Here is a 23,529-nt window from a genome sequence, read left to right as displayed (position 1 = left end):
CCAGAAGGGATCAGTACAAAAGAGCATTGTTAATGACTTCACTAAATTCTGAATATGTTGGCAGGAGAGTTAGGGTTAGAGTTTATCCCTGAACTGTGCACTAATCTAGGTTACCAATCTAGGAAACCAGTTTTCTATTTTGGTCCCTTTTGACTATCTTTCTCTAACCACCTTAGGTTTTGCAGGTCTCTTGTCTCCTTTTTCTGGAGCACCGACAGTGAAGGATCTTACCTATACTGTTCTTGTATTTTGTGCTTTTCCAGCAAAAGAAGCAGAGTGAAATTGATCTGAGGATCACAAGATGTTGCATTCAACTGCTGCTCTTGCTTGTGCAGTACTTTTAGGCATTAGCATTACAGACAGGATCCTTCATAGAGAGGTTCTGGAATTGTGCAGTTAAAAAAAAAATATAAAGGGACAAAATGAAGGATGGTTCTTAAAGTGCTTGTCCGTATATATTTCACTCTGGTGCATTTGAGCTCCATGCTCTTGATCTAAGTCTTTTAGACACCAGTGTCATTGAGACTGTGCCGCTTGTGCACTCACGCACATGTAAAACACCCCCGTCCCGCCCCGAAGGCATAAAGGGTGGAATGGGGTCAGCAGGCACTCAGTTTCTTTTTTACTGTCTGTGACTGTGAGACGGAATTGAAAGCAATGACCTTGTCTCTTGCACTCTTGTGATTAAAACTGATTTTTATATGTAGTTGCCTATTTAGTATAGATTACTTGTTAGTTTAGGATAGCTTTTCTTACTGGGTTTCTGTTCTTGGTAGTTTTTCCTCCATTACCTGGTACTAGGCTTTCAGCCCTTATGCATGCTCAAAAATTGCTGGGATTCAAATACAGCTGCTCACATGGGAGGCAGTCCCCCTCTGTGGCGGACATAACAGGTGCATGTTGTGTTTGGGTGAAGGACATATCAATGCCAAATGCTTGATTTGTTGTTCCTTTTTCTAAAAGAACCCAAAACCTAAACTCATTTAGGCTTTTTCTGCAGGACAAGTTGATGAGGCTGGCCTCTGATCCAGGTGGATCTGAACAGTCCTCTACCAGAAGTGCTCTGTTGACTGAGTGCTATGATCTCCTCTAAAGTCCCAGTTCCTGAGAAATATTTCTCTCCTGCTTCCATATCTAAGACTTTTTCATCAGCAGAAAGAAATAGTATGCAGCTCCACTCTTGTAAAGGCCATCATCTGAGGAGACTGTTAGGCATGGGCCGCCCCCTGGCTCCTCTCACAGAGGTAACACAAAGCCTGATGTAGGTCCTGCATTCCAATTTCTATATACTAGTATTGGCCAAGGAGCACCCTCATGTTCTCAGCTACTGCCTGCTGGGCACTTGGTACCAAAGACAAAGCCTCCTGTTCCGATTCTGATGACCTCAGTATCAACCTTGTCAGCATAGTCTACTCTGGTACTGACCACTGTAAAATTCCTGCTTACGGTACTGACTGTCTCAACACTGAGATTCACAGTCCCGGGAGATCTGCCTTCTCTGAGTCTCCACTGTTATAGACACAGTGAACGTTCTCCAGAGGTACCAACCATGGATATTTCTCCAGCACTGAGTATGTCTGTGATATCTGAAATATTTTCCCAGCTCAGATCCTGGGACTCCAACAAAGTCGCTGCCTCCACTTAAGATGGAATAGTTATTCTTCTTTGAGTAGTATCCCTATGGGCGTTCCACTTCACATCGGCGTGTGCCACTCAAGCCCTTAATCAGAGATGTTCAGCCTGCATATGTGCCTTAAATTGCCTCATAGAATATCAAGGTTGGAAGGGACCTCCGGCAGTCATCTAGTCCAACCTCCTGCTCAAAGCAGGGCCAATCCCCAGTTTTTGCCCCAGATCCCTAAACGGCCCCCTCAAGGGTTGAACTCACAACCCTGAGTTTAGCAGGCCAATACTCGAACCACTGAGCCATCCCTCCCCCCATTGAGTTATCCCTCCCCGCATGCCATGTCATGCCAGACACTGAGGCTATGTAGGAGTGCATGAGTGAACCATCTTTGTCAACTGCCTCAACCTGAGACAGAGCCTTAGCGTGTCTGCCTTGAGCATTCCTTAGCCTGAAATTCTCAGTATTTTTCTTTCTGAGGCCCCCCCATCATGCTATTAAAAACTCCACGGCCCAGCCATGCCACAACAACTGTTTTTCTGCATATAAAAGCCAGGGCCGGCTTCAGGAGGTAGCAAGTAGGGCAGTTGCCCATGATACCACAGGGGGCCCCACAAAGCTAAGTTGCTCAGGCTTCAGCCCCACGTGGCAGGGCTTGGAGCCCTGGGCTGCTGTCCTGTGTGGTGTTGCTTTGGCATTCTGCCCTGGGCCCTAGTGGGTCTAATGCCAGTCATGCTTGGAGGACCCCCTGAACCCTGCTCATGTCCTGTCCAGGGGACTCCAGACCTCTGGTTTAGAACCACGGCCTTAGCCTACTTTTCCTTAGTTAAAATCTAGTAGCTGGTAATATAGTTATAGTTTGTATAGGGGATTGTTGCATTTTGTTCTCTCCTCTTTGCCCCACCAGGAGACTTGTTTTCTTGGTAGGACATGCCTGGCTCTCTGGGCTCCAAATGCTGCCTCTCCTGCCAAGAGGCTACTCCTGTAAGCCAGGGGTTCTCAACCTTTTTCCTTCTGAGACGCCCCCCTTTACCCCCCAAAAAATGTTTAAAAACTCCACAGTCCACCTGTGCCACAACAACTGTTTTTCTACATATAAAAGCCAGGACCAGTGTTATGGAGTAGCAAGCAGGGCAATTGCCCTATGCCACAGGGGGCCCTGTGAAGCTAAGTTGCTCAGACTTCAGTTTCAGCCCCAGGGACTTGTTTTCAAAGTGGAATAAAATTATTATCCTTTCTGCTGAGATGTAGTGTTACCATGGTTACCAAGATACCTGCTCATGAAGGATTTGTGCAGTAGCAAACTGGTGATTTAACAGACCTGTCTTCTAAAAATAGAAACCATTAAGAAAATGCTACTTGGCTACTGGAAGCTAAATACTGCAACAAAATTAAAACCAGGAGAAACAAATGTATGTTAAAATTTGATCGTTGTTTGGTATAAAGTTCAAATTTGAGCAGCATTTGTTTTTTTTAAAAATATATTGTTTCATGGAATTTTCATTGTCACTTCTTAGTCACAGGATGATGATGGAGCAGTTCTCCCCTAGATCAGTTTTTTGAACCTCTGAAATGGTGGCAGTTTATTTTGACACAAGCTTTTGTGGGTCCTTTCCCCTGAAGAACTTACAGCCTAATCAAGAAGAGGAAGTGGATGAGATATTCTTCAAGTAGGTATCAAGATTAGCTAGCACACATGAGCTGGTATTAATGGGGGATTTTAACTTCCCAGAGATGCGTTGGAAGATTAATACAGCAAAATGTAATATGTCCTGCAAGTTCTTATTATGTCTAGGGGACAATTTTCTGATTCAGAAAGTAGTGGAAACTAGAGGGTCATCCATTTTGGGTCTGGTTTTGACAAACAGGGATGAATTCATTGCGAATGTGAAGATGGTCAGGAACATGGGATGAAGTGATAGTGATCTGATAGCATTCAAGATCCTAAGGAAAGGAGGCCATGAGAACAGCAAAACAAGGACACAGGACTTGGAGAAATAGTATGCAAGGTCTTATGGAGAAACCAGATAGGAAGCTAGGAGTCGAAGTTGGCTGGCGGTTCCTAAAAGATGTAAACGAGAGGCTCAACATCTAGCTATTCTGATGCAGAGGAAAGACCAGAAGAGTCACAGGAGACCAATATGGCTGCAAAAGGAGCTTTTTAGCTATCTAAACATCAAAAGTACGTACAGGAAATGGAAGGAGGGGCACGTCACCAAGGAAGTATACATGGGAATAGCACCAGTGTGTTGAGATACAATCTGGAGAGGAATGAGTTTTAACATTTCTTGCCAGTTATGAGACAAGAAGGGGTTCTACAAAAATAATAGACAAAAAAGAAAGATGGTGTATGTCCACGGCTCAGTGAAGATGAGCTGGTAATGGAAGATAAGGTGGCGCTGCTCAGTGCCTACTTTGCTTCAGTCTTCACACAAAAAGTAACTCTGCTAGCTAATCACATGTTATTATAGACAAGTAAGGGGATGGGATGCAGATCAGGATAAGTAAAGAACACATCAGAGATGTTCTAACTAATTTGACCGACTTAAGTCACAGGGCCTGATGCTGAAGGAATTAGCTGAAGAAATCTCTGAGTCACTGGCAATTATATTTGGATATAAAATACTGATGGATGAGAGGTCCTGGAAGACTGGAAAAGAGCTAACAGTATCCATCTTAAAAAGAGGGAGCCAGGGAACTATAGACCAGTCAGCCTGACCGTGATACCTGGAAAACTAGTAGAGGGATGTATAAAACGTTCAATTTGTGAATATTGCAGGATGATGGGGTGATCACTAGCAGCCAGCATGGATTTACCGAGAACAAATAGTGCCAAACCAGCTTGATTTCCTTCTTTGATGGTAACTGGTTTGATAAGGGGGAATACAGTGGACATAAAAAACTTGACTCCAGCAAGGGGTTTTGATACAGTCCCATATGACATTCTCATAAGTAAGCTGGAAAAAATGTGGACTTGACAGAACTACTGTTAAGATACATAATTGGTTAAACAACTGTAAATGAAGAGTAATGATTAATGGAATGATGTCACTTTCGAAGGAGGTCTCAAGTGGGGCTCCATAGGTGTCTGTCCTGGGTCCAAACATCTTTATTAATGACTTTGGATACAGGAATTGAAAGCATAATGATCAAATTTTGGCAGGGGGTCGCAAACACTTTGAAGGATAGGGCTAAAATTCAAAAGCATCTTGATAAATTGGAGAACTGGACTGTAGACAATAAAATGAAATTCAACAAAGACAAATGTAAGGGGCTACACTTAAAGAAAAAAGCAAATGTGCAAATACAGAATGGGGGATAACTGGCTTGGCAGCAGCACTGCTGAGAAGGATCTGGGAGTTGTGGTGGATCACAAACTCAATACGAGTCAGCAATGTGATGCTGTTGCAAAAAAAAAAAAAAATTTGGGGTTGCTTTAACAGCAATTCATGGTATGCAAGTCACAGGAGGTGATAGCTTGTTGCTGGTTAGTCCTCTGCTGGAATACTGTGTCCAGGTTTGGTCACCAATGTATAGAAAGGATGTAGAGAAACTGGAAAGGATCCAGAGGCGAGTGACAAAGGTGATCAAAGGGATGGAATGCCAGCCATATAAGCAAAAGCTGAAGGAACTGGGTATGTTTAGTTTGGAAAAGGGGAGATTAAGGGGGGGACATGATAGTGGTCTTCAAGTACTTGAAAGGCTGCCATAAAAAAGATGGAGAAAAATGGTTTGTTCTTTGAGTGCTTGCTCAGGTCCATTCCATATTAGGTGCTCATTTTCCCTCCGTGTGTATGTAGGGGACTGGCGCCCCCAGGAATGGCGCACACATGCTGTGATACAAGGCGTGCCACCAGCTCCCCCCACCCTCAGTTCCTTCTTGCCACCAGTGACGGTGCTGGAACATCTGCTGCTTTGACTAGCTTTTCACTTTATTCAGTGTATGTCTCAAACTTTTTTTCCCTGTAAAATATTGTATATAGTTAGTAGTTGCCCTTAGTGTTAGTTCTAGTTAGTTGCTCCCAGACAGGACTCAGCCTAGGGACCGGAAATGTCCCTGTCCCCAGGCTTTAAACCATGTGATTGTTGTAAGCGGCCTGTGCCAATCAGTGACCTGCATGTTAGTTGTTTAACGTGTCTAGGCGAAGGACACAAAGCGACAAGTGTCACATCTGTAAATCATTTAAACCGCAAACAAAAAAGGAGACACACATCCTTATGGTGCTGGGGACGGTGCCGACTCTGGAGTGGAGGTCTGACTTGGCCCCAGCCACTGCAGCGTCGGTGTGGAGCACCCCATCAGGGCCATCTACAAGCTGACAATGATCCCCAGCCAAGAAGCCCAAAAGGACCGCGAGGGGAAGATCTCCCACTTCTCATAAGGGAAAGAAGAGGGCCGAAGGAGAGCCAAGACCTGTACTGGGCGGCTCAATGCCTCAGTCAGGGAGTCAGCCCCCAGCTCAAGTCAAGCAGTCTAGCCCCTCTCATACTATGTCTACCACACTCGACAGTGATGAGGGCCTTCATCAGCTAAAAGTCCTGTCAAGCACAGGAGTTAATGATGCTACCGGTGCTGCCCACGCCGGCTCTGGCAGTACCCAAGTCTAGGGGTAAACCTACCTTGGGACTGTTCTGCGTGCCCCGCCTCAGCGGCACCATTCCCAATCGCAGGGGACGTTCCACCAGCACTCAGCTGCACGGAGCCATCATGCCTCAGAAGTAGGGCGGCCGGCTCAGAAAATCCCTCTTCGGTCTCTGGACCCTGGGCACTGACAGCGGGATTCGAGGCGAGGCTCGCTGGTAATCTGGTGCAGACCTGCGGAGGCACGCACCCCCCAGCATGAGCGTCGAGACAGACCCTTTGTGTCTCTAATGCCTTGGCACCAATCATGCGACTGATCAGTTGAACGGACCCACTGGTCACTTACCGGCACCTGTTGCCGAGACACGAATCTCCACAGTCGGTGAGATCTGATGACCGGCCTGCTCCTTCTCTCAGGCCCGCTCTAGGTCCTGGTACCAGTCGAGCAGCACAAGTCGTAGATTGCTGGTCTACTGACGCCGTTATGCCCAAAATCCTTGAGGGCGCATGTGAGGTACTTGTCTCGATTGGACAGGTCGACGTCGAGGCACAGCAGCCAGCACTGTTTTAACTTCTGCATATTTCTAATTAATTTTTTTAACATAAGGCTCATGGCCTTTATTATGCATAATAAAGTTGGACCTTTATTATGCATCAAGTTCTGTGTATTCTGTGGCTGTCTGCTAGAAACTTTGGAAATACTGCAGGAATTTCAAAGATTTCTTTTTTACTCAATAAAACTTCCATTAAAACAATAAACACAGATATTTATATTCAGTTATTTGATATCATTTGTTTTTCAGTATGTCATGGGTTATTTTTCTAGGTTTCAAAGTTGATATGCTCTTTAATATGATTGGGATAGTTCGTTCCTCATAGCTGTTTTGGGCTATCTGCAGACTTGGGAACTGATCACTATATTAGTTTTAGACTCATTTATACAGTTTTCTTCACAGTCATGAATGCTAGAAACATGCAGGTTTTTAAAAAGTGAAAGTCTGAGGTCTTGGGGCACAATTCTGTGGCAAGGGATAAATTCTGCAACAAATTCACCAGCTACAAAATTAGGCAGGGGTAAAAAACAGGTCCTATCTATCACTTTTTAAATTGCCTTCTGTCTAAAACTAAACATGTTGTTTATGAAAAAGGTCTCTCCTTTAAACAAAAATAAAAATTCTTACCTTATATATTGTATTGTGTATCTTAAATGTTTAAGGAAGATTCCTTTGATCTTGCATTTTTGTTTTTATTTCCATCAATACAGATTTTTCATTCAGATCAAATCTCTAAGTGTTTTTTCTTAGTTCCTTTCTGACCTTAAAATATACAAATCTATTATCTGATCTGATTTCCTGTGTACCACAGACCCTGCAATATCGCCCAGTATGAAGCCCATAATTTATGGTTGATCTGGAGCAGGAGTCGGCAACCTGCGGCACGTGTGCCAATTTTTACTGGCACGCTGCTGCCAGCCCCCGTCAGCCTGCTGCCTGCCTGGGTGAACGGAACCCCAGACTGGCAGCGGGCTGAGCGGGGCCTGCGGCCGGGACCCCGGCTGGCAGGAGCTGGCGGACAGAATCTCAGACCAGCGGTGGGCAGAGCCACTGCTAATCTGGGGTTCTGTCTGCCACCCTGCTCAGCCCGCTGACAGTCTGGGGTTCTGGCTGCTGGCCCCTTGCCAGCTGGGGTCCCAGCCATCGGCCCCACTCAGCCTCCTGCCGGCCTGGGATACCAGCTGCCAGCCCTGCTCACCTCGCTGCTGGTCTGAGGTTCCAGCTGCCCGGCCTCCTGCCAGCTGGGGTCCTGGCCGCTGCCCCGCTCAGCCCACTGCCAGTCTGACGTTCTGTCAGGGGCCCCTGTAAAGGTAAAATTTATTACTGGCACGGGAAACCTTAAATTAATGAAGACTTAGCACGCCACTTCTCAAAGTTTGCTGACCCCTGATATAGAGCATGTCTCTTAGAAGGACCTCCAGTCCTTGTGATGGAGAATCCTGACCTCCCTGCCATTTTAGGAATTGGCTGGCTTTCACCCTGCTTGGATACATGAACTACTTTGAATACAGATGTCTTTTGTTCCCATACTTGTTTTTGTGTGGTGTTGTTGCCACATGATGATGTAACATCACATTCCCATATAATATCATTACCCTCGTGGACAAATTTGTTGATTTCTCTCCTCCTGTTTTCATCTACTTTAACTGTCTCTGACTAACTGGATATCCAGTACCAACTCTCTTTGCCTGGTGATGTTCTTTGCTGGGAGCGACTAGATTTCCTGCAGCATCTCTTATACCTAGGCATAGCCTTGTGCATTTTGTGGTCACAGAATTGCTATAGAATCCACTCATTGTTGCAGAATTGTGCTCCAGAATGTAAGTGTGTGTGTGTGTGTGTGTTTTTGTTTTTTGTTTTTTTTTGTTTTTAAATTATTTCTAAGCTCTTATGGTTGGGAAGGTCTTTTCTAAATGTGAATGACAAAGTAATGAAATACTGGCTTTCTGATGCTGCAGTCAGCTTGAAACAAAAGTTCTAAGGTGTCAGCTGGCCTATTCCTATAACTTATGTAGACTCTGAAACCTAAGGACAATTTAGATGTTAGCATTGTTAATTATGTCGCTGCTTATCATTTTAGAAGAAACATTCAGACAGTATATTTATTCCACAATCCCAAACTACTTTTCATTCCTCTCCTGGTGTGAAGAAGAAGAGGAAAAAAAAAAAAAGCTTTATTTGTCCCTTACTGGCTACTAATATGCTCAGTTTCCTCCCACCTCCACGTACTCACAAGACAACTTCTGTGGTAGTTTTATACATTTCAATACAAACATTTGTGATATTTCTAAAATTTAATATATATGAGCAGAATAAAATAGTCTATCAAAAGTCAAAGAAAAACTAATTTGCATTATTACTTTTCAGATTATCCAAATTGCAGAATTTCCAGTCTCTTGCACAAGACTACTGCAGAAACCAGAAGCCCTTGCCCATAGGTTAAAGGTGCAGTTTGGCATAGATTACACATGTCCTTGTTTATGATCATTTTATAAAGTAACATTTTCTATCCCATTGACATCCTGAAACAGAATTCTCCTATTTGGGAGTTGGACCAGATCCAGGTTAATACAGTGAGTGAAGTGTTACAGGTTGGATTCTTTACTCAACTGTAATATTAACTACATAGCGATGTCATCAAGTTGCAAGCTGTCATGTTTCACCTTTTCTGGGTTGAGAAAAAATAGCTAGTGATGTCACACATTCTTATGGATGAACCATAAGAATGGCAGTGGTTGCTTATCAAATTTCTGAGGAGTATAAAAACCAAGGTGTTTGAAATATGAAGGACTAGGGGAGAAGATAATTTTAAAATTACAATTTTTACTTTTGAGCCCTCTCCTGCCCGTTTCTCTTCCATTTTTTTTTTTTCATAAAGCTGGTACCCTTAAAGTATAACTTACCACTTCAACTTAATTGTGATTATGAGCATCCCTGTTTCTCTTAATTAAGAAAAAATTAATGAAAAGCAGCCCAACCACTTTTCAAATCAAAGGCTTCTCTTGGAGAAGGTACATCTCTTTTGGGATTAGATGTCCACCATACCAACTACTGGCCATCTGAAAGTGCTGCAGGACTTGCCCAGTACTGGGACAAAGAGGCCCAGCAGGCAACCATCTTCTGTATACTCCAGGCATCCTATTATCTTGTGATTTTCCTCATACTTCAAATGCTTGCACATGTGCATTCCAGTGTAGGTGTATGTGTGCTCCGAGCACAGCTACCAGAATTTTTTCCCCAGAGGTATCCATTGGATCTGCTCCAGCATCCTCTGGTACCACAGACTCATAGCACTGGTATAAAGGGCCCCGCCGACTCTGCTCTCCTTGTGTTCCTTCTTACTGCCTAAGACAGTTGCTGGAACCTCATTGGTCAGGCAGTCCTCCTAGTGGTTGTTTCTCCAGGTTTTTAGTGTAAACAATTGTTTGTTTTAGTAGGTTTTAGAACTTAGGCAGTTTTGGATGTCCCCACGCTTAATGGGGTTGTCTGCTTCCCTGGTGCTGGGGCACGCCTCGGTCCCCAGCTTTCAAACCCTGCACTTCCTGAGATATATCTATGCCTTTGAGCAACCCACATCTGAGCTGTCTCAAGTGCTTTGGGGAAGTTCATAGGAAAGACGCCTGCCAAGTCTGCAGGGACTTTAGGCCCCAGACCAAGAAGGACTAAGCTGCACGACCAAAGGTGGTCCTCCTGGAGGCAGCCTTAAGACCTGCCTCAGAGCCGTGCTCAGACTCACCCTTGGTGCAGAGCACTCTTCCAAAGGCTCTGGACTTTCGGCACCAATCGTCTTCCCCGGTGTCTAAGAAGAAACACTGTAAGCAGCAAGAGAAGAGCCAGAGTACGGAAGGCAAAAGGAGATGGAGAGAGCAAGACCCGTGTCGGGCCGCTCTTCATCCCTGGCACCGCATCATCAGGTGCCTGCAACTCTGGTGCCTCAGCAAGCCCCTTGGACACCTACTGGGAGCCACCTCTGAGCAGACAACACACCAGCCAGTTTGCGGTGCTGTCAATCCATGAAGCTTTTGCAGGGGCCAGGGACCTTCTCAACTGGAAGTCCCTGAAGGATCAGGACTCAGGTGCCACTGAGTAGCAGAGAGTTATCACCCAAACCTCGAAGGGTGCTGCAGCTGCCATCTAGGGGAAAACCCATGTTGTCAGCCTCAGGGTCACCTCGGCGAGCTTTTTTGGCATGGAGTGGCAACACACACTCTCTGCACCGCAGCTCCTCATCTCCGTCTTGGAGGTTAGAGTGCCCCGAACGCTACACAGAGACACTAAAGACCTGGATTCTGGTACCGAGCACAGGACTAAGCCTCTGGAGAAAGGCCCACAGGCTCCTGCACATGTCAAGGAATCAACAGAGGCTCCTCAGCCCATTTTAGCCGCCTCATTCTCCTCTCTGGATGAGGTGATAGTGAGACCAGGAATCTCCCCTCCACAAGACTACCACATGGCTTACCAGGACTTGTTAAAATGGGTAGCTTTGAACTTGGGAGTCCAAGTGGAAGTGGTCCTGGAGACAGCCCAGTCTCCTGAACATTTTGTCACTGGTGGGGCCCTTTAGAGTGGCTCTACCACTTAATGAAGCCATCATGGACCCAATCAAGGCTCTGTGGTAAACCCCTGCTTCCCTCCCTCTGACAGCAAAGCACACAGAGCGCAAGTATTTTGTTCCCACCTAAGGGTTTGAATTCCTTTTCTTGCACCCTCCCCTGGGATCCCTGGTTGTAGCAGCCGCCAAAAAAAGGGATGGTCAAGGACAGGTGGGTCCTAGCCCAAAGCAAAGGATCCAAAGAAATTGGACCTGTTCAGACAGAAGGCATATTCCACATCCACTGGGGGCCTGCAGCTCCACATAGAGAATTAGCAAGCCTTGTTGGGTTATTATGATTTTAATATGTGGGAGTCCATGTCATAATTCAAGGACATACTCCCCCAAGACTCCAAACAGTTTTCCTCCCTTATTTGAGGAGAGGAAGACTGGCTCATGCCTCTCTGCAAGCAGCCTCGAACGCTGCTGATTCAGAGGCCAGATCAATGGTGAAAGCGGTAAAAGCGTGCAGGAGCTTTTGGTTGCAGTCCTCGGGGCTCATGAGGTGTGACAGACTATTCAGGACCTTCAAAGGCAACTTTGAAATTCCTGGGACTCTGTGTGCCAGCAGGGTTAAGGAAGCAGTATAGGCCACAGCAGACAGGCTGTTACTCTTCTCAACCAGCCAGATAAGATCAGCAGAGGAGAAAGAGCAGAGGGTTCAGGCGCAGACCCCTTCCCCCATGCTTCTTGGCAGGTCCTGCACAGTCTGGCCCCAGACATACAGGGTCTTTGAAATACTCATCCTCTTTCAAGTGCTTGTTCATGTCCATTCCATGTCAGGTGTGTGACTTTTCTCCAGTGGTATCCCTAGGGCCAGCTCTATTGCCCTTGGAGGCCCGTGCTCATGCACCGGAATAAGTAGTGCCACTGGCCCTGCGCCCTCTCGGTTCCTTCTTACTACCCATGATGGTTACTGGAACAACATTCTTTTTTGTGCTTCAGAAGTTTCTTTCATTGATTTTTTTTTTTTTTTTTTTTCCAAACTCTTGTTGTAAATAGTTGGTAGTTTAGTAGTGTGTCAGTTAGTTAGTCCCCTTTCAGGACTTTGTTCCCAGGATGGGGCATGCCCTGGTCTCCGGGCTTCAAGCCATATGCATCATGCACAAAACCTATGCCCACGAGTGATCACCACTCAAGTTGTCTAAAGTGCTTGGAGGAGACCCATGTAAAGGACAGGTGCAGGGTCTGCAGGAGTTTCAGATCCCGCAGTCAAAAAGACAGGGATGTTAGATTGAAAGCTCTGCTTATGAAAGCCACGCTGAGACTGGTCTCCAAGCCGAGCCGCTTGGACTTGGCACTGAGCACATCTGCCTCGGTGCATAGTGCACTCCCGGCATGGGCTCTCCCAACACCACTCTACCTCCCTCGTACCAGCAAAGCAGCATAGGAAGTATGCCTAAAGGAGACCAGGAAAGCTTGGGGGCGAGATGCAACCCACATTTGGGCCACTCGCCAGCCCCTCAGAGCCATATGCCTGGGGAAGCTACGCCACCCATGGTACCCAGTCCGCTGAGGGATCCTCCAAGTACGCCAGGCACTAGTAGAAGCAGGGCACACCTGAGGGAACCGTCCATGCCAAAAGCACCTCTGCTGCTTTTCTAGCACAAGTCTCAATTCAGGATATCTGCAGGGCAGCAATCTGGTTTTTGGTTCACACATTCACAACACATTATGCCATTCAGCCGGCTAGAGATAATGCTGGCTTTGGCCACACAGTTTGTTAATCAGCTTGAACTCCAAACCCACTTCCTGTACAACTGCTTGTGAGTCACCTTCATTGCAAGCACTCAAAGAAAAAATGGTTATTAACCTTTCTGTAACTGCTCTTAGGTATGTTGCAAATGTCCATTCCAAAACCTACCTTAGTCCCCTCTTTCAGAAGCGATCGGCAAGAAGAAACTGAAGGTGAATGGGGTCAGTGGGGCCTTTATAACGGTGCTATGAGCGTGTGGCCAGAGGGCGGTAGAGCTGACCCAAAGGATACCACTAAGGGAAAAAATTCCAGCCGCTGTGCTTGGGGCGTGCACACACCTACGTTGGAATGGACATATGCAACAAATCTGGAAGAACTTAGAGAAAGATTAGCAACTTTTATCCTATCCCAAAACAGAAGAAAAGAAGTTTTCTTCTGCTGTCTTCTTACCTCCCTTAAAAGAGGAGGAAGGATCTAAGCATTTTTCTTCTGCAGGAAAGGCCAGTAACATCTTTCTCTGGTGCTCCTTCTCTGCTCCACTTAGATAATTGGCAGAAAATTATTGGTGAAGATGAGCAGGGCAGTAAATTGTACCTGTCCAGCTACAGGAGAACCTATGGTACTTGCCCTGATACTTTGGGAGGGGGGAGGAGATGGTTTGAGCCCAGAGTGATGTGTTAACTTTGCTCCTCTCAAAGGCAAAACAATGAGACCAATTTGGGGAGAAGGATATCTCTGGTAGTCTCTCACTCTACACAGATCTTTCTCCTTAGCAATACAGGGAGTACACGCTGCTCAAATTCAAGCTGCTTCTGCTTCAGTTGCTAATGTACTGGCTGTATACATATAAGAAATTAGATGGTAAGTTTGTGTCAAAGTACTTGAATTATTTTTCCCATACAAAATAAAATCATCTGGAAATCAGTTTTTACCTTTTATTTTATTTTTGTGACTCCTCCCCCCGCCCATGTGCTTTTAAACACACAAAAGCAACTTTGCCATTCTTCAGTTCTTTGTCAATATACTACCAATTTTAAAAACAGATTTTTGTTTTGAGGAAAAACAGCTCAACTAAAATGTGAACTTCACGTATCCTTATCTCTTATATCAGAACACTAGGATTCTACAGATGTCAAGAATTTCACCTCGGTAGCAGTAGTAATGTTCATTATCCCTTTAAATACAGCCCTGTAACCATCTGAATGTCCAGACTAACTAAAATAATATTAAGCTGGAATTATTAGGATGGAAGTGAATTAGACAGCTTGTGCCAATAATGTATATTGTGTCTTAGGAAGTCTTGTAGAATTGCTGTTAACAAATATTACTCTGCTGTGCTTTCACACTGTTTTTTCCACTGATGTGATGTTAAAGAAAAGTCCTGGAGTGTTAGTTAAATTTATTTTAAAAAAACTACAATGAGCTATACAGATCATCCTTAAAGATATCATTACAGGATTTTGACTCTTGGGTCTTGTGCCTTCAATCAGACTTATGCAAGAACTCTTTGGTCTTTTTTTTGGACCACCAAGGCACCTATAAGTTTTTTGTGGACTGGTCTACTCCTCACCTTTGTCCAGCCCCCTGACCATGCTCCAATCAGAAATGCTTCCAGAGGCTTCAGAATGTTCTAGACAGTTTTTTCCTTTCTGTAGTCAGTGAAGCAGCTCTCTGTAAGAGCTGCCCAACAATAGCAGCTCTGGCTCTTGTTGCTCACTGCTGTTTAGGTGGACATGAGGTATCCTTTATCTATTTCCCTGGGCTATATCTACTGTCTGCTCAATACTCTAAGGCTGGGGCCATGTTTATACTATAGGGACTGTAGTGACATAGCTACAGCACTGTAGCTAGTTAGATAGTGTGTACACAGCCTACAGTGATGGAAGGGGTTTTCCATTGCTGTAGGAGCACCACCTCCCCAGGTAGTAGTAACTAGGTTTACGGAAGCATTCTTCCATTGACCTAGCTGCGTCTACACTGGAGGTTAGGTTGACATAGTTACAGCACTCAGGGATGTGGATTTTTCACACCTCTAAGCACAATAACTATGTCGACCTAAATTTTTGGTATAGACCAGACCACAGAATCCTGTGCATCTGGTGCCTTTTAAGGAAGGGCAAACTACCTACCTTGTAATTTTACTTTTGAGATACTGGATACAATTGTCAAAAGCACATTAAGTTCTGTTTTTAAAGATTATTATTAGGGCCCTACCAAATTCACAGCCATGAAAAACATGTCACTGACCATGAAATCTGGTCTTGTGTGGCTTTTGCCCAATACAATACTGGTTTTACAGGGGGGAGACCAGCATTTCTCAAATTGGGGGTTCTGACCCAAAAGGGAATTGCAGGAGGATGGGGGAGGACAAGGTTATTATAGGGGAGTCATGGTACTGCCACCCTTACTTCCACGCTGCCTTTAGAGCTGGGCAGCTGGAGAGTGGCAGCTACTGCCTGAGTGCCCAGCTCTTTCAGGCCAGCAGCCCAACTCTGAAGTGCAGAAGTAAGGGTAAGCAGTACCACAACATGTCCTACAATAACCTTGCAATCCCCCCCCCCCATCTCCTTTTTGGGTCAGGACCCCTACAATTACCACACTGTGAAATTTTAGGTTTAAATAGCTGAAATAGTGAAATTTACTATTTTTAAATTCCTATGACTGTGAAATTGACCAAATGAACTGTGAATTTGGTAGGGCCCTAATTATTAGGCACTTGCGTCATTTTTTGAAATGGGTATTAGGTTTGTAAATCAGTTGCTTTTGGGAATTTTATCCATTATCTTTCAGGATTGTTGTCCATCTACTTATTTTCAAATATTGAAATTGTGTATTCTGGGTATTAACTCTTTCCAGCACCTGTTCTTTGGAATTTTATACACATGTGGCTTTGATGTAATTTTTCATGTTATTGTATTTAACTGCTAGGGAGCGCTTTTTATTTCTCACTTTTGAAAAATATCTGCTGGAATGTTCCAGGTCTTCTGAGATTTCTGGAGTTGAAGCATCCTCAGTGGGAGGGAACACTTGGGGCCGTCTTACAGGCCAAAAAGCTTGAGAGCAGTGGGAACACAATTCTTACTGGAGGTATGGACCCAAGAGAGTTAGTCCTGAGCTCTTCAGAAAAGCTTAATTAGAAAATGAGGAGCTATCCCGTTCATCACATGAAGGGTTCCCCTCCTCCCAACCCTGGAAAGCTTTTCAAAAATAAGAAGCTTTAGGCATTATTTCACAACTAGATAAAAAAAAAATCAATAGTTCAAAAGTTAAGTATCCTAATCTAAAATCATTATGGTGTAGCTAAGGTTTTGTTAATGTTTGTGTTTAGGAAATCATGTCTTAGTCATAGATTTTTAAAGCCAGAAAATACTATTCTCATCTGACTTTCTGTGAATATCCTGATTTAGTACTACATCTCAAAACTCTAGGCTTCTTAATTCAATTTTAAACACCCTAGATACTTCATGTCCTCTCTTCTCTCCCTTTTTGCTCAATTCTACAATCTAAAAGCTTAGAGCCTAGAAATTTTGGTCCACCATCTGAACATTGGAATGGTGCTACAAAAGACTAATGATGTCACATTTTACATAATTAAATAGTAACAGACCACTGGAAATGTGAATCAAAATGTAGCATTTCTTTAAACATAGCTTTAATTACTTATTACGCTAGATTTAAAAATGTACAATAGATTTACATGCCTGATACCGAATACAGGAAAATAATCTGGATAAAGTGAAAGTTAGACACGGTAGAAAATAAAACATGTAAAGAAAGGCTTATGCCAACGTGTGAATAAATCTGTCTTTATTATAACTCGACTATACTATGATATGGCAAATCTGTTAGTATGTGTGTCATATAGTTACAGGGGGGAAATTGTTTTTAGTTTATTCTAAATGCTTTGCAGTTAACTTGGCAAAGAGCCTTAAACCAGAAGTATTTATGCTTTCCTCATATAATTTAAAATAGCTTTGGGAGGGATCAGCTTAAATTCTAAAGATTTTATTTCTGCCATTGAAAGCATTTTTTTAAAAAAGTGACTAGCAAAAGGGGAAAAAACGTGTAGGCTTTTGCTGTAGTTTGATGTTCTGACATACAAAGAAGACATGAAATATAGGAGGATTCTTTTTCCTTTTGCTTAGAAATGTAGGTCCTACATCGGCTGGAAGAATCTACAGTAGTTTTTTGTTTGTTTTTTTTTTTAAACTTCATTTAACATGCTTGTCTTAATATTTACTAAACTTTAGTGAACAACATTTTATACAAAGAAAGACTGTTGAAGATTTCACGTCCTGTACTCTTCAATTAAGGTGTTAGAGCTCACAGTGAACATCCCTGGGTATATTTACATTGAAGCCTGGAGCGAGCTTCCCAGCCCACGTAGACAATCTCACGCTAACTCAGCTCAAGCTAGCATGCTAAAAAAATAGCATGGATGTTGTGGCTCTGGTGAAGACTCAGGGTAGCCACCTTAACTCAAACCCAGGGGACTGGGTGGACTTGAAAGCCTGAGCTACTGCCCAAGCCACAATATCCACGCTGCTATTTTTAGCATGCTAGCTCTAGCTAAACTAGCACAAGTCTGTCTATCTGGGCTGGGAGGTTTGCTCCTAGTTGCGGGGTAGACATAGTCCTTGAGATGTCCCAGAGGTCATCCAGTAAAACCAGGAAAGGAATAAATTTTACATTACTGATATTTCAGAGGTTTAAAAAAAATAATTCAACAACCAACCGAAGCTCAGATTTTATTATATATAGAAAGAGAGAGAAACAAACAAAAATGCAAACAATTTTTTTAAAAAAAATCCCTTTTTCAATCCCCTTTCTAATACATGTGAAATACTATCTATTTACTACTCTTTTGGGCAAACATTATTGCTTTCTCTTCTGTCATGCTATTTTTTGTCACTGCTATCACCCCAATCTGCCTCTTTCACAAAATAAAATTTACTTTACTTTATAAGCTGTTAGTTGATTAATTAGTATTTCTTTTGTGTATACTATTAATTAATCAAGATACAGTTTTGAAGGGGGAAATATGGTAACACAGTGTATGTTTTCTTTTTTAAAAGACTCCTGCTAAGAAAGATTCAACTCCAAGTACTGTGAAAGAAGACAAAGTCCATGTGTTGAAGTACAATATAGGGGATTTAGTGTGGTCTAAAGTGTCTGGTTACCCGTGGTGGCCATGCATGGTTTCAGCTGATCCTCTTCTTCATTCCCATACTAAACTAAAAGGTACGTCTTCATTGCTGCACACATTTTCATGGACATAGAGACATTAAATTCTGGAAATTTCATTTTGTCCATTTCGATAAATTGATAAACCAAAATTCTTTGTGCTTCAGCACTTGTCTATGCTGCTTGTCAGTTAATGTCTTACTAGCTAGTAACATCATTGCATTGGAAAGAAGTGGTGTTCTGGGGAAGCTTAATTTAAACGGAAATTGGAAAAATAGGTTAGGGAATATGAAGGTAACACTTTTGATAACAATGAATTAATAGAAACAAAGGACTGAAGTAGGAGAGAATTCACAGTATAGCTCCTTATTTTGAAACTTGTTTTCAATATTTTAATGTTTGTGTTTTTCAGTTAAATCAAAGAGAAGTTGATGTTGCATCAACAGTGAGCAGGATAAATTCTTTTAGTGTCAGTATAATTACTTGTTGCTGCTTTTCATCAGGGCAGGAACATAGCTAAGGCCTTGCCTTGTAGCTTTTCTTATCAAACAATCTTCCTTTTCCCAGTGAAGCAAAAAAGGAAATTCTGTCTGCCTGCTAGGAGAATGGGTGGCTGGTTTGTCTCTTCCCTTACATTTTTCATTATGCAGTGACCAGTTCGAGCTCCTCTCTAAAATTGAGTTTTATCAATCTCAAAACGGGTTGAAGTTTAAAAAAAAAAAAAAATTCTATGAAATTCAAAATGAATTGGACAACAGGTTTCAGAATGATGTCACAAAAACTGTAGGGTTCAATAGAGTTTGAAAACATTCTAACTTTTGCTACTGTTCAGCAAGTTATGGAAAGGAGGAGAGAGAACCTAGTTTTACTAGGCTTCCCAGGCTGAGATCTGGTGTCCAGGACCAATTTTTAGTTGATTACAATGTATTTGAAAAGTATTCAAATCTCAGTAGAAACATTTCTGTAGGTTATAAATTTTCACAAGATTATATAGGAGACTTCTGAGGGAAGATTTAAAAACTGGGTTTGTTTAGTCTAGAGAAGAGAAGACTGAGAGGGGATGTAAGTTTTCAAGTACATAAAAGGTTGTTACAAGAAGGAGGGAGAAAAATTGTTCTCGTTAATCTTTGAGGACTGGATAAGAACCAATGGGCTTAAATTGCAACAAGGGTGATTTAGGCTGGACATTAGGAAAAACTTTCTAACTGTCAGGGTAGTTATGTGCTGGAATAAATTGCCTAGGGAGGTTGTGGAATTTCCATTACTGGAGATTTTTAAGAGCAATCAACACCTGTCAAGGATGGGCTAGATAATACTTAGTCCTGCCACGAGTGCAGGAGATTGGACTAGATGACCTCTCGAGGTCCCTTCCAGTCCTATTGTGATGTCAAATGGCTGCTGGAGGCCTATATTTTACATTATTGTTGGGCAGGGGGTAATAGCCCTTTTTCTTGCACAAAAAGATGTCAGGTTTTAAACAGAGAACTAAGATGTCTTGCCAGTAAAGAAGGAAAAGTTCTTTGAATATGTTTTCAGCGTGGATCTCGCATTCCACTGTAGGTGTGCATACACCTGAGATCAAAATCTTTTGAATAGCAGATTCTGTCAGGGGTGCATATGTCCTGTGCCACCTCATGCTTCTGGGTAAGAGCATAAAAAGCAGAGATCACAAACTTCCTTCTTACCACTCAGGCAGTGAGGAAGAACACAAGTGCCTGACCTGCTACTCTCTTTAGAGACTTGAACTTGATTTTATCTATTGCAGAGGAACTTTACCTTCACATTTCCATTTGCTTTTTCCTCCAGTTGGACAAGTTAGTCCCCTCTGTATACATTCTTACAGCAGAGCCAGGTGCTTTTTGCCCACTACCACACTTCGTGGTGGATATTAAGTCCTAAGGGTTCAAACCCTTCCTTTCTGCAAAGGACTGATTCCTTGAAGGATGGACATAGCTGATATCTCTTCTACTGAGGAGAGAGCAACATGCCAGATATGTGGTCTGTGCACAAGTCCTTGTCCGCGAGGTCTGCAAATCCAGGGGATGTTCATGGTACCATCTGTGCAGGTCACTTCAGATCCAGAGGTAATTGACTATCAAAGTGAGGCTGAAAAAAACCACATCAGCCAGCACTCCCTCAAGCAGGCACCACACTCCAGGTTCAGTCAATGAAAAGGATAAGAGTACAATGACCAAGCCAGATTTGGCAATAAAGCAAGCACCAGTGCCTCATGAAAAGGTGACTTGGTGAGACGCAGGCAGATGGAGCCTTAACGTAGCTCCAGACAAGGACAGTCCCCGAAGGAGGACTTGAAACAAAACTCTTCCTACTTTTTCCACAAAAACTGGAGTAGTATGTGGGGTACAAGAATAGGTACTGACCTTGATTCCCCATGACTGTACCCTGCAGAGGGTTGTGTTACAGCCTGGAGAACTCAGTGTCCCCTGTGGAAACATCTTTTGCACTGAAGTGATGACTGGCACTGGAAATATATCACGATATGAGACAGCCGTTTGAAGAGGAGATCTACTCCTTCTCTTGTTGAGCCATTCCTTTTCTCCGATGTCTACTAGAGCTCCCTCTCCCACCTTTTGAAGAGAGTTACTAGGGAGCACAGTAGAGTACTCTGAGACATCCACCCATGGACGGCATTGGGCGTGCCACCTTGGCTATATTGGTCTTACTTTTGTCGCAAGTGTCTAGGAGCGAGACTGTTCAGACATCCAGAAAGAGGAGGCAATACCATTCCCTAGTGGCATCATTGGCTATACCACCAACACTAGAGCCAGACAATAGCTTTTGAAAAGATGAGGCAAACGGAGTGACAATGGCAATCCCCATCTCTACCCAAGGAGTCATCCTCCTCGTGAGATGAGGCATTGGTACTAGTCTTCATGCCAGCAACTGACAACTTTAAAGTATTTCAGGACCTCCTGTCCCACACTGAGAACATCACATGTTGAAGAAACACTCATGGAAGTCTCATTGTTTTTTGATGTCTCAAGCTCTATAGCTCTGACCATGATCTCCTTTCTTATCAGCAAGGTGTTCCTTGAGCTGGCTAAAGGACTGTGACAACCCCCTGCCATTCTTTCTCCCACTTCCAAATGAGTGAAGAAGAAATACCTGGTGCCTCCAAAAGCCTTTGAGAACTTATATGCCCATCCAAATTGAGGGTCGCTCGCTGTGTTGTCACTACAGGGAAATTCCAAGTCCACAATGGCATAGTTAAGAACAATGATCTTTAAGAAACTGGTCTTATTTGGATGCAAGACACATTCCTTGCCATATGGAGCTCCAGACTGTGAACTACCAGGATATGTTTGCAAAATAACCCTTTCTCATCTGGGAGATGACCCTTTTGACCCTATGTCAAAACTCCTACAGGAAAGGAAAGTTATCAGAGAGGTCTGGATTGTTGCTAGAACATCTTTGCAGACCGTTATGAACACATTAGGCACAGCTACAAAATTGATGACCGTGGCTGTCAAAATGAGCTCAGGCTTGTGGCTTCAAGTATCTGGCATACCATACAAGGTAGAAGCCACAGTAGAGGATTGGCCCTTTGATGGAATGGAGCTCTTTAGCCAAAGAACAAAGTACTTATTCCCTTAATGATTCAAGGGCCATCCTATAGTCCCTGAAAACCTATATATCTGGTCTCTATAGGAAACCATGGATAGAGGACACTGTGGTACTCCCATGGTTGACAGCCAGACTGCCCACAAAAGAAAAGGTCCAGGTGCTCCACGCGATTAATCCAACACCATCTGCGGGAGCATCATCAGTCACATGCCAATCCAGAGCGTGTTTCCGCCTTCATGAACCACCTTGCCCCTTTTCCACAGGACCTGGGTGTCCATCACAGCCGACAAATGGGTAGTAGATTCATTGACCAAGGCTACCATATCAGTTTCTACTCCTTACACCTATCCACTCCCATTTCTGCCTCACCTGGAGCACTGGTGTTTGGGGGAGAGGGATAGCTCGGTGGTTTTAGCATTGGCTTGCTAAACCCAGGTTTATGAGTTCAATCCTTGAGGGGGCAATTTAGGGATCTGGGGCAAAAATTGGGGATTGATCCTGCTTTGAGCAGGGGGTTGGACTAGATGACCTGCTGAGGTCCCTTCCAACCCTGATGATCTATGATTTCCCATCCTTTTTCAGTGATTTTTCTCATGAGAGCCTGTTACAAACAGAAGTGGCCTTTGCTTTATCTAGGAGTCATAGAAGAGATACTTACAGAGTCGAAGGGAAGAGGCTGTTTCTCCTGGTATTTCCTTATCCTGGAGAAGAAAAGGGGTATTTATCCTATCCTAGACCTGAGAAGGCTGAATAATATATGTGCTACCTCAGATTCAGGGTGATAGTGCCTGCCTTTGTCATTCCATCTCTTCAGATTCAAGACTGGTTTGTGGCTTTCGGCTTACAGGATGTTTACTTCCACACAGCCATCCACCTGGCCCACAGGAAGTTACTAAGATTCATAGTGGACATTAATCATTACCAGTACTCTCCATGGTACTGATAGGTTTCACAAAGCGCCTGTGAATAGTAGCAGCCTATCTGTTTAGGAAGAGCACTCATATCTACACCTGCCTGGACAATTGGCTGATTGGAGGTATGTCTCAAAAGGAGACAATGGCAAGCTTGAAAAATGCCCTTTTTCTGTGTTAACAGTTAGATCTTCTGCTGAAAATCATCTTAGCTCATCACTAAGGATAAGATTGTCACGGAAGTCACATATTCCATGACTTTGAGACCTCCATGACATTTTCTGCTTCAGCCCTGGGGTGACTGGGCTGGAGCTGTCAGCTGGTGGGGTCCCAGAGCCCGTTAGTGGTGGGGCCCTTGGAGCCTTCCCCTCCCTTGCAGTGGGGCTTGAACTCTTATCTCCCGCATTCCCACAGGTTTCTATGAATTTTTGTTTATTGCCCATGACTTGTCCATGACTTGTACTAAAAATAACTGACAATCTTAACCCTATTAATCACAAATGATAGTTCATTGGGGTCTTCAACTCCACATCAGTGAGAGCATACCTTCCCAAGACAGGTTCTTGTTAATGCAGTTTCTGTTAATTGGGATAGATAAACCTGAGTATGATGGTACAGATGCGTGTGGGGCAGTTTGGGCCATATGTCAGTGTGTATGCCACTGGCTAGGCTTCATCCTGTGACTCTGGCTCATATCAAGTAGTACTCTGAAACAGTATATGAGCAAAAAAGTCATGGTTCCCTCTTCCCATCATCACAGAACTGAGGTAGTAGCAGGAACCCAAGAACATACATGGAGGAG

The 23,529-nt window shown here is 43.7% G+C and overlaps 1 protein-coding gene across 8 annotated transcripts in view; it reads left to right on the top strand.

Moving 5' to 3' along the window:
- NSD2 (nuclear receptor binding SET domain protein 2) overlaps positions 1 to 23,529 on the top strand; it is a 151,983-nt gene that overhangs the window by 26,055 nt on the left and 102,399 nt on the right. For all 8 annotated transcript variants that reach the window (XM_038400406.2, XM_038400412.2, XM_043512593.1 and 5 more), the window contains one exon: positions 18,123 to 18,288. In XM_038400406.2, the coding sequence (XP_038256334.1) occupies positions 18,123 to 18,288 (166 nt within the window). The remainder of the gene's footprint in view (positions 1 to 18,122; positions 18,289 to 23,529) is intronic.

This window comes from Dermochelys coriacea, chromosome 4 (genome assembly GCF_009764565.3).
Source record: "Dermochelys coriacea isolate rDerCor1 chromosome 4, rDerCor1.pri.v4, whole genome shotgun sequence".
In the NCBI taxonomy this organism is placed as follows: Eukaryota; Metazoa; Chordata; order Testudines; family Dermochelyidae; genus Dermochelys; species Dermochelys coriacea.
Note: the sequence above shows the minus strand (reverse complement) of the source record. Positions and strands in the feature narration are given on the sequence as shown.